Source organism: Citrus sinensis, chromosome 3 (assembly GCF_022201045.2).
Source record: "Citrus sinensis cultivar Valencia sweet orange chromosome 3, DVS_A1.0, whole genome shotgun sequence".
Classification (NCBI taxonomy): domain Eukaryota; kingdom Viridiplantae; phylum Streptophyta; class Magnoliopsida; order Sapindales; family Rutaceae; genus Citrus; species Citrus sinensis.
The window spans coordinates 22,195,945-22,210,483 of record NC_068558.1 but is presented as its reverse complement, the minus strand read 5'-3'; the positions used below and the strand labels follow the sequence as shown (position 1 = coordinate 22,210,483).

The 14,539-nt window shown below is 32.2% G+C and overlaps 1 protein-coding gene across 2 annotated transcripts; it reads left to right on the top strand.

Moving 5' to 3' along the window:
* The first annotated feature begins 469 nt into the window (after nucleotides 1-469).
* LOC102613958 (homeobox-leucine zipper protein HDG11-like) lies at nucleotides 470-6,386 on the top strand. Of its 2 annotated transcripts, XM_052437386.1 has the most exons (11): nucleotides 470-610; nucleotides 2,805-2,924; nucleotides 3,073-3,190; nucleotides 3,316-3,504; nucleotides 3,613-4,080; nucleotides 4,166-4,267; nucleotides 4,356-4,556; nucleotides 4,676-4,856; nucleotides 4,930-5,198; nucleotides 5,338-5,427; nucleotides 5,506-6,386. In XM_052437386.1, exons 3-11 carry the CDS (start codon nucleotides 3,074-3,076, stop codon nucleotides 5,896-5,898), a joined length of 2,010 nt encoding a protein of 669 aa, XP_052293346.1. In that variant the 5' UTR covers nucleotides 470-610; nucleotides 2,805-2,924; nucleotide 3,073; the 3' UTR covers nucleotides 5,899-6,386. The 2 variants fall into 2 exon arrangements, with proteins under 2 accessions (XP_052293346.1, XP_006478112.2); XM_006478049.4 differs by lacking the exon at nucleotides 470-610 and having other exon boundaries at nucleotides 2,277-2,924.
* Nucleotides 6,387-14,539: the final 8,153 nt, after the last annotated feature.

Genomic DNA, 14,539 nt, shown 5'->3' with positions numbered 1-14,539 from the left:
ATTAATGCATTAAAAATACTATTTTGACAAAGTGGGAAAAAGGACAAAAATCAAGGATGGAAAAATGAGGGAATAAAACAATTATAACTAAGGAACATTTTAAGGTGATGATGTTCGTAAAGATATTAAAAAAAAAATGAAAATGATATTTTTAATTCGGTAGTTTTAAGACTCCAAAATTTGATTAGAATTTTTTTTAATAAATATTTTTCTTCTCTCTTTCAATATCTAATCTAAGTTCAAAAAACGTAATAAAAATAGAAAATGTTAAAAAAATATAATGAAATACTGATAAAATCAACTATAAATTATTCCTGATTTACCGCGTTTGTAATTAAGAAATCAATTTACTGTTATTTTTATTTTGTCAATTTTTTTAATCCAAGTAAGTACAATAAAAATTACATTTAAAATAATAAGAAGAAAAATTAAATGTAGGTTTGACTATTTGAGATTGAAAGGAAGGGGTGTTGACTTGAAGAAAAGTTTAAATTTGGCCATTTTGGCGTCGGGTCCACAGCAATTTAATAAGGAAGCCCACTTCACTCGCTTGTCGCTTGTGATGACTGACGGAGAGAGCTAACCGCAGAGAAGAGCGCTGTCCAAAAAGGTATCAATTTTGACTTTTGAGCCTTGCAAGCAAGAGGGGTATTTTTGTCTTTTGACATCAAGTCGCCGGAAAACGATTTCTTCATATTTAATATCATTACTTTACGAAGTTACCACATTGTTCGCCGGCGGCTATGATGCGATCCCTCCTCCGTCTTTACTCTTTGCTTTGCTTTGCTTAAATCAAATATTTCTTTTTTTTTAGACTGTATTTATTATATTTGATTTTTTTTTTAAATTCTCTGTTGTGTGTACACCTGGCCGTGAGTGAGCGTGTGTACCACTCTTGACTACTCTAGAGAGTGGAAAATTGTAATAAATTTAGTTTACAGAGAGAAAGCAACCCCTCGAGTTTTGTGAGCGAGTGAGTGTTTTAAAGTCCCATCCTTGGAGAATTCTATTAGCAGCCCCCGAGATCTGTAATATTATAATAAAAATACAAAACTAAACTAAAATTAAAAAAACAGTTTCAGTCAAATTATCAAACCGTCCAAGTCTCTGGCATTTTACAAGTTACTACTGCATTAATGGCAGCTAGGAATCAAAATTTTATGTCAAAATCTTTCATTAATTACACCAATAAAATAATTATACAATAATAAAAACAACATACAATAAAATATACATAAATATTGAGTAAAGTTAGGAATCTCAATATCATAATCTCAATTTCAGTCTCAAATGATGTGGCATTCAACATTAGATGGTAATTAAGTAATTTTATAAGTTATCAAATCTATCATCTAATAGATGAGTGATATATAACGTTGAAATTCAAGGTGGGACTTGAATGTTGGGATCTTTAACATTATTGTTCTTTTTTCAGGTTGTTACATTCTACATATTAAGTTTATTATGATCCACATAGTTCGATAATCTGTGTCAAGTGGTGATGAGATATCTCCCTCACTTATGGAGAGATATATCTAGTTCAGTTATTATTTAAACACATACATTCACCTTTATCCTCTATTGTAGGATGTTACCTTAGAATTTTAGATTTTGTTATTTTAGGTCTTTTATTATTTTATATTTTTAATTAGAGTCATGTTTTAGTCTCTTATTTCTAGTATAATTGTGATTTTGTTTTCCTTCTAAGTTAATTAAAAAAGTAAGTTTATCACATTATAAATAAAAAAATCTTGTCACTATTAGTGGAAGTTTAGTTATTCAATTAAAAATTCATCTTTATAATTCCTTTGGGATGTCATCTAATCTCATTGTAAAAAATTATTAAAATTTCATTAAGTCGTTTAAATTAAAAAAAAATTTAATCATACTTCATTTAAAACTTAATCTAATTACGTTAATTTGGATAATTTATATAATAATATCTTATGCTTATTTATTCTATCAATTCGCATATACTATTCTACTCCGTCATCCACATTTTGTGAAAATAAGATTATTAGAAGTCCTCATGGAAGCTCGAACTAATGTCTTGATAATGTCAAAGGCCTGTAGTCCATCATTGGACTACAAACCCAATGACATGGGTGATAGTTTTGATACTAATATCATGGTATACCAACAAGGACTTATTAATGTAATAATTGATGGCCAACATATTTGATATTATGGAAAAGGTTAAGGGGTCTCTATGGAAATAACCACACCGAGTTTTCATTCTCACATAAATGGAGGCAAACGCTTTAAAAGCTCATCAGTTACACATTTTCTAAACACAGAGTGAGAGAGAGTGGAGAGAGAGAGAGAGAGAATGAACGCAACATAGCAAATACTGGTAGCCCTGCAGCTGCTACTATTACATAGAAATAGTTATAGCAGTAGCGGCAGTAGTAGTGGCGATGAGAGAGAGGAATTTTGTGGGTCGGTGGGGGGCTGGTCGTCTCTCATTTTGTTTTGAACAAAAAACACTACACACACTTCACTTGGTGAATTAATTACGGCCTAAAAAAAATCAATCTTTTTTTTTTTGAAGCCTTAACTCACTCTCTCAAATCATGCTGCTTCCATTTTATTTCATATATAATCCCCCATTTCTCTCCCTTTGCAATGCTTCCGAAAGCATAACGCACGCTTAAATATTTCCCCTTTTGCACTCACTCTTTGGCTCTTATTATTATTATGTTGCGTGGGATTAGTTTTTGAATCACAGAATTAGTTTTGAGTTTTGGGGTTTGAGGGAAAGACTTTATATTTACTCATATAGCAAAAAAAATGGAGTTTGGTAGTGGTGGTGGCGGCGGTGGAGGAGGAAGTGGGTCCGGCGGGGATCACGACGGCTCCGACCCACAAAAGAGAAAGAAGCGTTACCATCGTCACACTGCTCTTCAGATTCAGAGACTTGAAGCGTAAGCACATTGTTTTGTTTTGTTTTCTTTGTGTTCTTAGGTTTTGTTTTTAGTCTTGTCTGTTTATATAACTTGTTGGCTTTTTTTTTTAATATATATACACACACACACATGTATACTTTTTAAAAAAATTTGCTTGGTGATGAAGAATGTTCAAAGATTGTCCACACCCAGATGAGAAGCAGAGGTTACAGCTAAGCAGAGAATTGGGTTTGGCTCCACGTCAGATCAAGTTTTGGTTTCAAAACAGAAGAACCCAGATGAAGGTAACTTACTAAAAGGTTAAACTCAAATTATTCTTTTTTCATTTCTTTTTGGCGATTTATGTTAATGGGGGCATGTCATTGCTGTTTAAAAGTTGACATATTTTTTCTTTTTGTTTTTAACTTAGGCACAACATGAAAGAGCAGATAACTGTGCTCTTCGGGCTGAGAATGATAAGATCCGTTGTGAAAACATTGCAATCAGAGAAGCCCTCAAAAATGTCATTTGCCCTTCGTGTGGGGGTCCTCCTGTCACTGAAGATTCCTATTTTGATGAACAAAAGCTGAGAATGGAGAATGCCCAGTTGAAAGAGGAGGTTGGCTTTTGTCTTTTTCTTTGCTTTTGTTTCTGTCTTTTACTATTTTCAACTATTCTTTTGTAATTTTCGTTTTTATTTATGTGGTTTGTTTGTTTGTTTTCCCAGCTTGATAGAGTTTCTAGCATTGCTGCGAAGTACATTGGGAGGCCAATTTCCCAGCTACCACCAGTGCAGCCTATTCATATTTCTTCATTGGATTTAACAATGGGAACTTTCGGTGGTCAAGGGATTAGTGGTCCTTCCCTTGATCTTGATCTTCTTCCTGGAAGTTCATCGACTTTGCCAAATTTGCCTTATCAACAAATTGTTTTATCAGACATGGACAAGTCTCTTATGACTGATATTGCTGCTAATGCCATGGAAGAATTGCTTAGGCTTTTGCAGACCAACGAACCCTTGTGGATGAAGTCTTCCACAGATGGAAGAGACATTCTTGATCTTGACAGCTACGAAAGGATGTTTCCCAGGGCCAACAGTCACTTGAAAAATCCAAATGTTCGAATTGAGTCTTCTAGAGACTCTGGTGTTGTGATCATGAATGGATTGGCATTGGTGGACATGTTTATGGACTGTGTAAGTTGCTTGTAACTATCATGCTCAGAATTCGTGGTCACAGAAGGCCACATTTGTCTTGACTGGTACTTGTTTAAGTTTGCAGAGCAAATGGGTAGAACTTTTTCCTACAATTGTCTCAATGGCAAAAACAATTGAAGTAATATCATCAGGAATGATGGGTGGTCATAGTGGTTCCTTGCTATTGGTAATATTAATTAGTATAAGATTTAGCACCTCATTTTGATATTCAAGTTTTGTTTGTATAATCTCTCATATAAATTATATTGACGCAGATGTACGAGGAGTTGCAGGTGCTTTCACCAGTTGTACCTACTCGGGAGTTCTATGTCCTCCGATATTGTCAGCAAATTGAGCAAGGCTCATGGGCAGTTGTAAATGTTTCTTATGATTCTCCCCAATTTTCTTCTCAATGTCAGTCTCATAGATTTCCTTCTGGATGCTTGATTCAGGATTTGCCCAATGGATACTCCAAGGTTGTCAGATCAATTTAATCATGTGCATTCTTTGTTAATTCCTTCTTTGCTTCACAGTTATAAGAACTAAATACTTGTAATATATTTTGCACTCAAACTTTCATCCAAATTACACACAGGTTACTTGGGTTGAGCATCTTGAAATAGAAGATAGAACCCCTATTCATCGACTTTATCAAGATCTTATTCAGAGTGGGATGGCATTTGGAGCCGATCGCTGGCTTGCTACTCTGCAAAGAATGTGCGAGAGGTTTGCTTGTCTAATGGTTTCAGGGACTTCAACTCGGGATCTTGGAGGAGGTAATCTTAGCATCATAGTGTTTTGACATCAATTTTATCATCTGAGGTCTCAATAAGTTCATACTTCTCTCAGTAATTCCATCACCTGATGGCAAACGAAGCATGATGAAACTTGCTCAAAGAATGGTCAGCAGTTTCTGTACGAGCATTAGTACGTCTAACCGCCACCGAGGGACCACCATTTCTGGGTTGAATGAAGTAGGTGTCCGAGTTACCCTTCATAAGAGCATGGATCCTGGTCAGCCCAATGGTGTTGTTCTTAATGCAGCAACAACCTTTTGGCTTCCCATTCCTCCCCAAAATGTTTTCAATTTCTTCAAGGATGAAAGAACTCGACCTCAGGTATATACATTTTCCAATTAAAATCCTCTATGTTTTGATCTTGAACCTGTTATTTTTATGTCAATTTGTGACTCTGGTTAATCTGCGCACTTTCTATTTTAGTGGCTTATGCTTATGTAGTCATTTTTTGCCTCTTCAGTGGGATGTTCTCACCAATGGCAATGCAGTGCAAGAAGTTGCCCATATTGCAAATGGGTCAAATCCTGGGAACTGCATATCCGTTCTTCGAGTAAGAAATAATCAAATTTGCTTTATTTTGATTTCTCCTGAATTTTTCGTGATTATTTAAACTAGTTCTTTGAAATAGGCCATCAACACTAGCCAAAACAACATGTTAATACTTCAGGAGAGCTGCATAGATAGTTCAGGTTCACTTGTGGTCTACTGTCCAGTTGATTTACCTGCCATCAACATAGCAATGAGCGGAGAGGATCCTTCCTACATTCCTCTACTGCCATCGGGATTCACAATTTCCCCGGATGGTCATCTTGATCAAGGAGACGGGGCATCGACTAGTTCTAATGTACATGGAAACATGGGTAGCAGATCTAGTGGTTCACTAATTTCAGTAGCATTTCAGATACTGGTAAGCAGCTTGCCATCTGCCAAGCTAAATATGGAGTCGGTGACTACTGTTAATAACCTTATCGGCACAACTGTCCAGCAAATTAAAGCAGCCTTGAATTGCCCTAGTTCCTGATGAATCTATCTGCTTCTGATATTGCTTCTACTGCAGCACAACTGTTTTACTTAAATACTGACATCGGAGAAATTCAGTGCTGCTGGTATTCAAAAGTATTGGGGTTGGTTGAGGCTTTGAATGCTCTTCCATCAAGTGCTTATTTACTGCTGCTGCCGCTTGTGCTGTTTTTGCTGCCAAACTTCATTATAATCCACACCAACTTTAATTCTTTTTTTCTTTTTGTTTTTTCCCTTTTTTCACAAAACTCTTTTGGTTTCTTTACAATTTAGCCTTGAAGAGTAGCCTTAAAAGAGGGAGTCAAGAACGCACCATACATTGATAGTTATTTTTCATCACCATTTTCACTTTACAAACTCAGCTAGAACCCAAAAAAAAAAAAAAAAAATTGTATGGTTCGGGTATTGACTTCTGTTCATGGACATCTATTTTTCTATATTTTGAATTAATTACTCTTTATTTATTGTAATTAAATCTTTACTTTTTCTCTTTCCCTTTCAATAATAATATGAAGTCGATGTGTGCAAAAGAAAACGGCCAAAGTCTGATCAAAAGTAGGGCCATAATTTGAAAGATTAATTATGGCCATAAAGCTTGATGATATTGATAAATGTTGGGCTCCATCCCTTTTCTCATACGCAAGTAATTGGACTTACAAATATAACATTTATTTTTATTTGCCACGACATTTTCTGGGAAAAAGCATATCTTTTTTGACTGATATGACTTCAACCGGCCTCATGATTTAAGGAATAAGGAGACAATATTGAAACCACTGGCTTGTTACACTTAATTTTCTTTGATACAAAAGGTCCATATCTATTTAAATATTAGTACGCGTAGATTTTTGAGTTGATATTCATTATTCAATAGACTTTTGAACGGTACTGTAAAGTGTATATGCTTCAAATTATAATCTATCTACAAATCGTAACAATTTCAACAAAAACAAAGACACAAGATTGATACTTTCTTCCATGGGAGAGACGGGCATTCGCCGTGACCTTATAAGAAAAATTTCAAAATTTTTTTAATATGTAAGTTAAGTAATAAAATAGTTAAAATAAATCCTTCAAGTTACTTGTATTTCACCAAAATACCAACAAAGATGTGTTCTTAAACTAAGCTTACTTTAATAGTGATTCATATTTAACTCTTGTGTTTTCTCTTAAATTTTCAGTTCGATGGTTCTCTCTTTCTAAACCCTTAAAACTCTCAATGCTCAATTCTCACTTTTTTCAACTTTATTCTATGAGAAGGTTAGTTTATTATTTAGAGTCTTTCTTTAATTTTCAATTGATAGTTTAAATTATTCTACGACTTAGGTAATTGATAATTGGGTGAATGATGCTTATAATGTGTCTGTGTTTGTATTTCTTAATTTTTTTAGTGTAATTGATTGGAATCTGGCCTGTATAAATAAAAGTTCTTTACCTTTAATTTTTTTACTTGCTTTTCAAAATAATTTTACTCTTCATTATATTAATAATTGCTTAGAAGTTTATATTAACTTTTATTTCCTTGTAATAAATTCTTTGGCTGCTTTAGCTAAAGTTTGCTTTTTTAACCCCTGCTTTTTTCGTTTTTCCAACACTTTATTACTATCTTAACATCAAAACTTTCACAGAAAAAATTCATCCCAATCACAATATAAGCACTTTTCTTAGTTCAAATTTTGACATTAAGAAAACAATAAAGTGTTAATTGTGGGGGTAAGTGGTAATTTTGAAAAAAAAAAAAAAACAATTAGAAGAACAATGTCAATCACCAAAAAACTGTTGGGAGAAAAATGTCAAATCTGTCTTTAAAGACTTACATTTCTTGTTATGGCAAAACTTAGCTGCAATGAGCTTCATTAAACCACCTTTTTCTCACCCATTGATTAAAGTATGCTAAACAAATGGCAACGACAAAGGGGCCTGTTGCTAGTGAACCTGCACCTCATTCACCACCAAAATAGAATCACCAATATTTGTCTGCATCAATATAACTCAGCCGTGTTGAACTATTAGTTGTCATTGAATTTAATATTAGCTCTTTATTGTCAGTCTTAATTGTGCCACTGTATGGACCTTAAGGATTTGTTATGATACAAATTAATAGGTGCTAATTAATATTGGTGGAATTGTTATATATGTATACATGGTGCCACCCTATAGCGGCTTTTGAAAGTAGTTGGGGTGGCATCACAATGTCATATGTGATTAAGTTAGTCATTGGGTTTGTAATCCAATGTTGAATTGGCGCTTGAGTTCTTATGGATTTTTCTTTTCCTGTTCAAAAAATTATAGAATGATGTATATATATTTTTTCAAGATATTATTGGTGAGAGTAGTATAGACTCATCGTAATCCTTAGATTTGTAATATATCTATGGATTGTAACCATTAAATAAAAAAAAAATAGTTGATTTTTCAATTAATCAAAATTATAGTAATGTTTCCTTATTTTGTGGAGTCATAAAGCATGACAAAGAACAAGCTTTACTTTTGTTATATATAGGTTTGTAAACTAGAGTTTTAAAGCTTGGTGTTATTTAATAAAATAAATTTTGGATATTATTTTGGCAACTATATACAACAAGTTGTATTTGGGAGGAATTAATTAACCCCTTGAAGGAAACACTAATGATATCTTTTAAAAAGTCTAAAATTCAAAAGTTAACATGTTTATCGTCAATTCTTATTGTTCTTATTAAATTTTTATAGCGGACAATTTGAGTCTGTAATAGTATTGCTTAATCTAACACGAGCAACATCAACTACTAAAGTAAGTCATGTTGATATAAGTGCATTTTGTAGCTTAAAATATAAAAACTCATACTCATGACAGTTGCAAATTACTAGTTTCATGTTTCATGTTATAAAATCTGAAAATCAATACTTATTATATAGCACCCTAGTCAAGCCCTAGACTTTATTATGCATACTTTGAAAGTTGTCTTTAATTCCGGCAAGTAAGGTCATTAAAAAAAGTCATATGAGGTATCCCATTATTTATACTTTTATCTGTTTTATTTTTCTTTTTTTTTTTTTTTATTGGGTCTGAAATTCAATCTTAATTTTCAAACGAGAAAGGGTATCGTTTGCAAGTTGCTTGTACTGTCAGTTTGGGCGCTGGCTTTAGTACAATGATTCATGATAATAATTGATCTCATTGTTTCTAGCAGTTTGATGTCTTGTCTGAAAAGAGAGCAAGAAGTTATTGAAACATTTATTAAGAAAGCAATATAATGTACCAATATTGTTTTCAAAAGTTCTCTCTCCTACATCTTCCGGCCATGTTTGGGCTTTCTTTTCTTTAGAGCCCTGTTTGGGTTTCCTTTACAACTTTCATTAAATGATTTAAATTACAAGATATATTAGGAGTAGATGACGCAGTCCAATTAATGGTCCTCACGTGGTGAAATTGTGAACACTTGGAAAAGAAAACTCAATGTGGCCAATCAAGGATACATTATTCTCTGATAGAAAAAGAATGTGTTTCGTATCAAATATAATATTTGCAATTTTAATATTAAACAATAGAAAAAGAATCAATCACTCAATAAGTGAAAAGCTATATGTTTGGTATGGATTGTATTTATCTTATGGGTGAAGGTAAAAGTAGTTATTCATATATATTTTGAGTAGAGTTTTTGATAAATAAATAAGTTATTTTGATTTTATTAGTAAAATTTAAATTTTAAAATTTTGGGAGTAAGGGTTTTAGAGTTTTTTAAAAAAATTAAAATTTCTAAAGTACCACCTTTAATTTATTTCACGGTTTTATTTTATTTGTTTATAAAGTTTATCTGTTAAAGTAATTTTTTAATTTTTAATAAAATTCAAATATTTTTTTAGTAAAAACTTTACTTTTAAAAATTCTATTTTAATAAACTCTATTAGCATTGTAATCTAAGTTATTATGCATGTGTGCATGTGACATGATTTGTTTTTTGAATTGTTTACAAGAATGACATAGTAATGGTACAATAGATAGGTTTCCAGAGCTTGAGTAAGAAATAGAACTTTTAAGAGAATAATAGTCCTATTGTAACGACCCTCCCTAAACTCCGGAGGGAGGGAATCCGGGGCTGGGGGTTGTCCTTTAATACAACTCAAATATAAACCTAAAAACTCTATATAATATACAAAAAAATCCAATCCTCAAACAACGAAAGATCTTAAATTTGTCAAACCATCTACCAACTTCAATTCAAGTCTTTCTCCTCCCTCATGGTAAATCAATCTTGATTTTAGGAATTTTAATAAACTATAATGAGTATACAACTCAGTAATAAACCAAAATTTAATATACCAAAGTACATATATATTTATATACAATTCAAATGCACGACATGCCTTGGTCTTTTGAGAACATCGTAAAATAATTTCATCAAGCACCATTTGTCACCTTCGAACTTTTATTTTTATTTTTTTTATTCAAATCACTTACTTAAACTACCTTTATTCAATTAATACTTAGTAGGACTCTAACTTAACATTCATATTTTCTCATAATTCTCATTTGGACTTCATGCAAGCATTCTTCATCAATTTATCTCATAACATAACATATAAACTTCTACGAAGCAATTAACAAATTTAAGTATCCAAGAAAAATAGAAAATGATGGAGTGGGGTAGCGAAAGCAAATTAATAAGATAGATAAATAGTAGATATCATTCTAGTACTAGCCAAGCCAACTCAATTGAGTTACGCTTTAATCAAAGCGTGATTAGATCTCGTTATAATATAAATGACTGAATAAGATTTTAACAATATTTTAAGTGAGAATACATAATGCTCTAAACTAGACGACTCTATAAAAAGATTTAGATAGTCCAGCAGAATTATAAAAGAGGAATTTTTTTTTAATAATCAGAAGTTATGAAAACAATAACAAGAGCTAAATAGGGTAAACCTACTTCACTAAGTTAATTTAAAAGAGAAACTAAATCACAATTATACTAGAAATAAAAGATTAAAATACATATCATAATTGACTCTAATTAAAAATTAAAAGTAACTAAATAAAAAAATTATAAAATCTTAAAAGTAACATCCTATATCATTCTCCATCTCTTAAAAAAGAAGCTCATCCTCAAGTTTATCTGGAGGATGAAACTTTAAAGTGAAGCATCAATGCATCTTTGAGATTGAATTTATAGCTTTTTTCATCAATCGTTTTTGAAAATTGAAACTCTCTATGCTTCATCTTTTTCTTGCCCTTATGAGTAACTTTTTGAGAATATGAAGTCTTATATGAGCGATTCCTTCCAAACCTCACAAGTTTTTTGGCCAAATCTCACTCAATGTTCTCGTCATTTAATTGTATTTTTGCAACCAAATCTTCTTTAAGAATACCCTTCTTGTCTTCAATGTCGATAGGCATAATTATATCAATCATTGCTATGGGCTCGTCAACTTGATTTTGTTCCACAAACTTGATCATACTATTAGGCTTAGTGGTCAAATCAAGTATAAGTTGTACCTCTTCTTTAAAAATATCACATAGATCAACAATCCCATCATTTCTACTTTTATAAGTGTAAAAAAAGTTTGTTCGACATCATCACAATGAAAAACAATGGTCTACCATCAGTTTTCTCATATCAAACAATTCTTTGATTTGATATTGCCCTTGTTGAATCCTTGATTCTTGTAGTTATTCCCATCAATCTAAAGCATCATCTGTCAACTTAAATGATGCATGAGAGATAACAACTTTCAATGAGACAATTTAAAGAAAATCATCCGTCATGCAAATACAAGGAAAAAATCATCAGGATTGCCATAAAAAATCTAAGATATCTTCAAATTCAAGGAGATAATATGAACTCCAATACTCTATCTATATCATTTCTTTTCCTCAAATTAAAAATATAACCAATGGAAAAACTGTAAATAACCTAACTTTCAAAGTTTAGTGTTGTCAGTGGTTGGTGGCCGTGAAATGTGTAGTGATGATCATATCTAGTAGATATGATGGTGAGCCACATGACAGTGCCTGAGGATTGGTTAGATTCACAGTGGTTTGTTTATAAACTTACTTGAAATGGCAGTTGTGGTGCTTGGTTACGTTTTTGTGCAGAGAAATCAGACCTAGTGGTGGCTAGGATTGGATATACGGCTAGAGAAAAGTTTGGGGATGAGTGTGATCAATGGTGAAGTAGCAGTGTTAGTGGTAGTGAGCTTTAGTTTTGGGTGATTTGCGATGGTTACAAGGGACGGTTAAAGGCAAAGTTGGGCTCGAGTTTGGTCGGTAGTGTCTAGTGAGTCATGGGTTGTAGTGGCTGGTAGTGATGACTGTTGGATTATAGAGGCAATAGTGGTAATTGGCATTAACCAGTAATTTTGGATTTTTTTATTTTTTTTTCAATGGTGGATTCAGTGGGATAGATGTGGGTAGCCAGGAAAGTTGTGCAACTGGCACAAAACTGCGATGGTACCAATTGATGGAGTGGGATAACGAAAGCCAATTGATTAGGTAGATAAGTACTAAGGATTGGAGGTCGATTTTAGTTGACTTAAACTGAACCAAACTTGAATTTTTTTTTTTAAGTTTTTGGTTTGATTTGGGTAAGTTTAGTAAAAATTTAAAAATACTATTACTAAAATTTAAAGAAAAGCACACGCAATGCGTGAATTTAATTGAGATCCCTAAAAATCAATATTACAAACCTTAAAAAAACCTAACTCATCTCTTTTAAGTTCCAACTGCTGCGACCGCTAGTGAATTAGCCTTAGATCGTCAATTGCACCACGTCACCATGACACTGTAAGTTATTTCTCGTGAATTAGCCTCAGCAATGAACATGATAGCAGCCTTGGAGAATTAGCCTAAGCACGATAGTAGCCTCACAACTCTTACTGGCCATCGTAACATCTTCCAGTTATCGTATATCCATCTAAAATAGAAGGAGAAGTCGTAATCATGTCACACCTTTCTTCCTTGAAAATTACTAATTTATGTAAATTAAAAGCACTGTCTGATTATCTTTTCAGAAGACAATATTGCATAAATTGGTGATATTTAATTGTTTCAATTTCGAAAGATGATATAAAGAGGGGAGAAGAGTAGATTGACATAAGATAGAGCACATTCCCAACATCTACCTTGGTGATAACTATGTCAGAAGAGGCCCTTGAGGAATTTTCAGTTACAATTGCCAAAAACTTGGTGGTAAATTTTCTCTTTTATATTTGCTGTTGTATATTTGTAATCCAATAAGAAGATATAAAAGCAGTAATTGTTTAACCATTTTATACAGCCTAGAAGCACAAGTTTATGCGTTAAATTGAATGTTTGTCTTGACTCTTGAGGATTTCATTAGTCTCATGTGATACTTGAAGTATAAACAAGGTATATACGTGTCTTATGTGTGTTGACTCGAAATTGCAACCCAAACTAATTTGTAACTCAATTCGTAATTAAACTCGAAATCAATCCGTAATATCAACTCGAACTAAACAAATCAAATTTGAAACTGAACCAAATCAAACCAAAAAAAACTTTTCAATTTGTTTGGTTGAATTTTAAATCCAAATGGTTACAACCCAAACTAAAACTCGTAAAAACGAACCAAAAACTGTAATGCCTACCCCTAATAAACACTAGATAATGTTTTAGTACTGGACCAGGCCAATATGATGAAGTTATGCTTTAATTAAAGTGTGATTTGATCTCTTTTTAATCTAAACAATTCAATGAGATTTGAACAACTCTTTAAGTGAGATTATATGATGCTCTAATTCAAACAACTTTATAAGAGAGATTTTGATATATAATCCCAAAGAAATTATAAAAAAGATGTTTATATTAATCAAAGATTATGAAAACAATAACAAGAGCTCCCGGTTTATAATAGAGTAAATATACAATTCCCCAGGTTAACTAAAAAAGAGAAACTAAATCATAATTACATTGGAAATAAAAGATTAAAACAGATATTGTAATTGACTCTAATTAAAAATACATATTAAAACGCATAACATAACTGACTCTAATTAAAAATACAGAATGTCAAAAGTACCAAAGTAACGAAATTATAAAATTCTAAAATAAGGTCTTACATTAGAAAACTTTCTTACTTTCTCTAAAATTAATTTGCTAAAATCCACTTTCTCATTTTATATGAGCCATAATGAGTATTCATGCTTATACTAATGAAATTTCACGGATACATATATCTATGTACACAATCACACTTTACATATAATAATACGTCACATAAACAATAGACAAATCACATAAATTCATGTTCATACATATCAAAATAGGCTTTTCAAACACACACACACACACGCGTGCGCGTACACACACACACACACACACATATATTGTTTATTGATATTCATTTTAGAAGTCTAGTTGACCTATTTCTTGGCGTCCATAAGTAACAAAAGCATATTGATATCATTGGCCTAAAATTAATAACAAAAACTCTCATAAGATATGCAAATCAAATCATAATCATAAACTCTAATTTAATTAAATTCCTCATTATAAAAACCTGTTGAACTAAACCTCAAAATAATCCCAAATTTTGATCTAAAACATAACAACCACTTGTAGAAAAATGACAATCACTGATACTAAACCGTTGATACTAAGTAAAAACATATCGATATTTGATGATTTAAGTGATTTTTAGTGC

What these genes read in the sequence shown, in the direction of transcription:
- LOC102613958 (XM_006478049.4), top strand. Translation starts at nt 2,791, where the DNA reads ATGGAGTTTGGTAGTGGTGGTGGCGGCGGTGGAGGAGGAAGTGGGTCC. An exon ending in ACAGAAGAACCCAGATGAAG is followed by an intron (nt 3,191 to 3,315) that starts GTAACTTACTAA and finishes TTTTTAACTTAG; the next exon opens with GCACAACATGAAAGAGCAGA. An exon ending in ATAGTGGTTCCTTGCTATTG is followed by an intron (nt 4,268 to 4,355) that starts GTAATATTAATT and finishes ATATTGACGCAG; the next exon opens with ATGTACGAGGAGTTGCAGGT.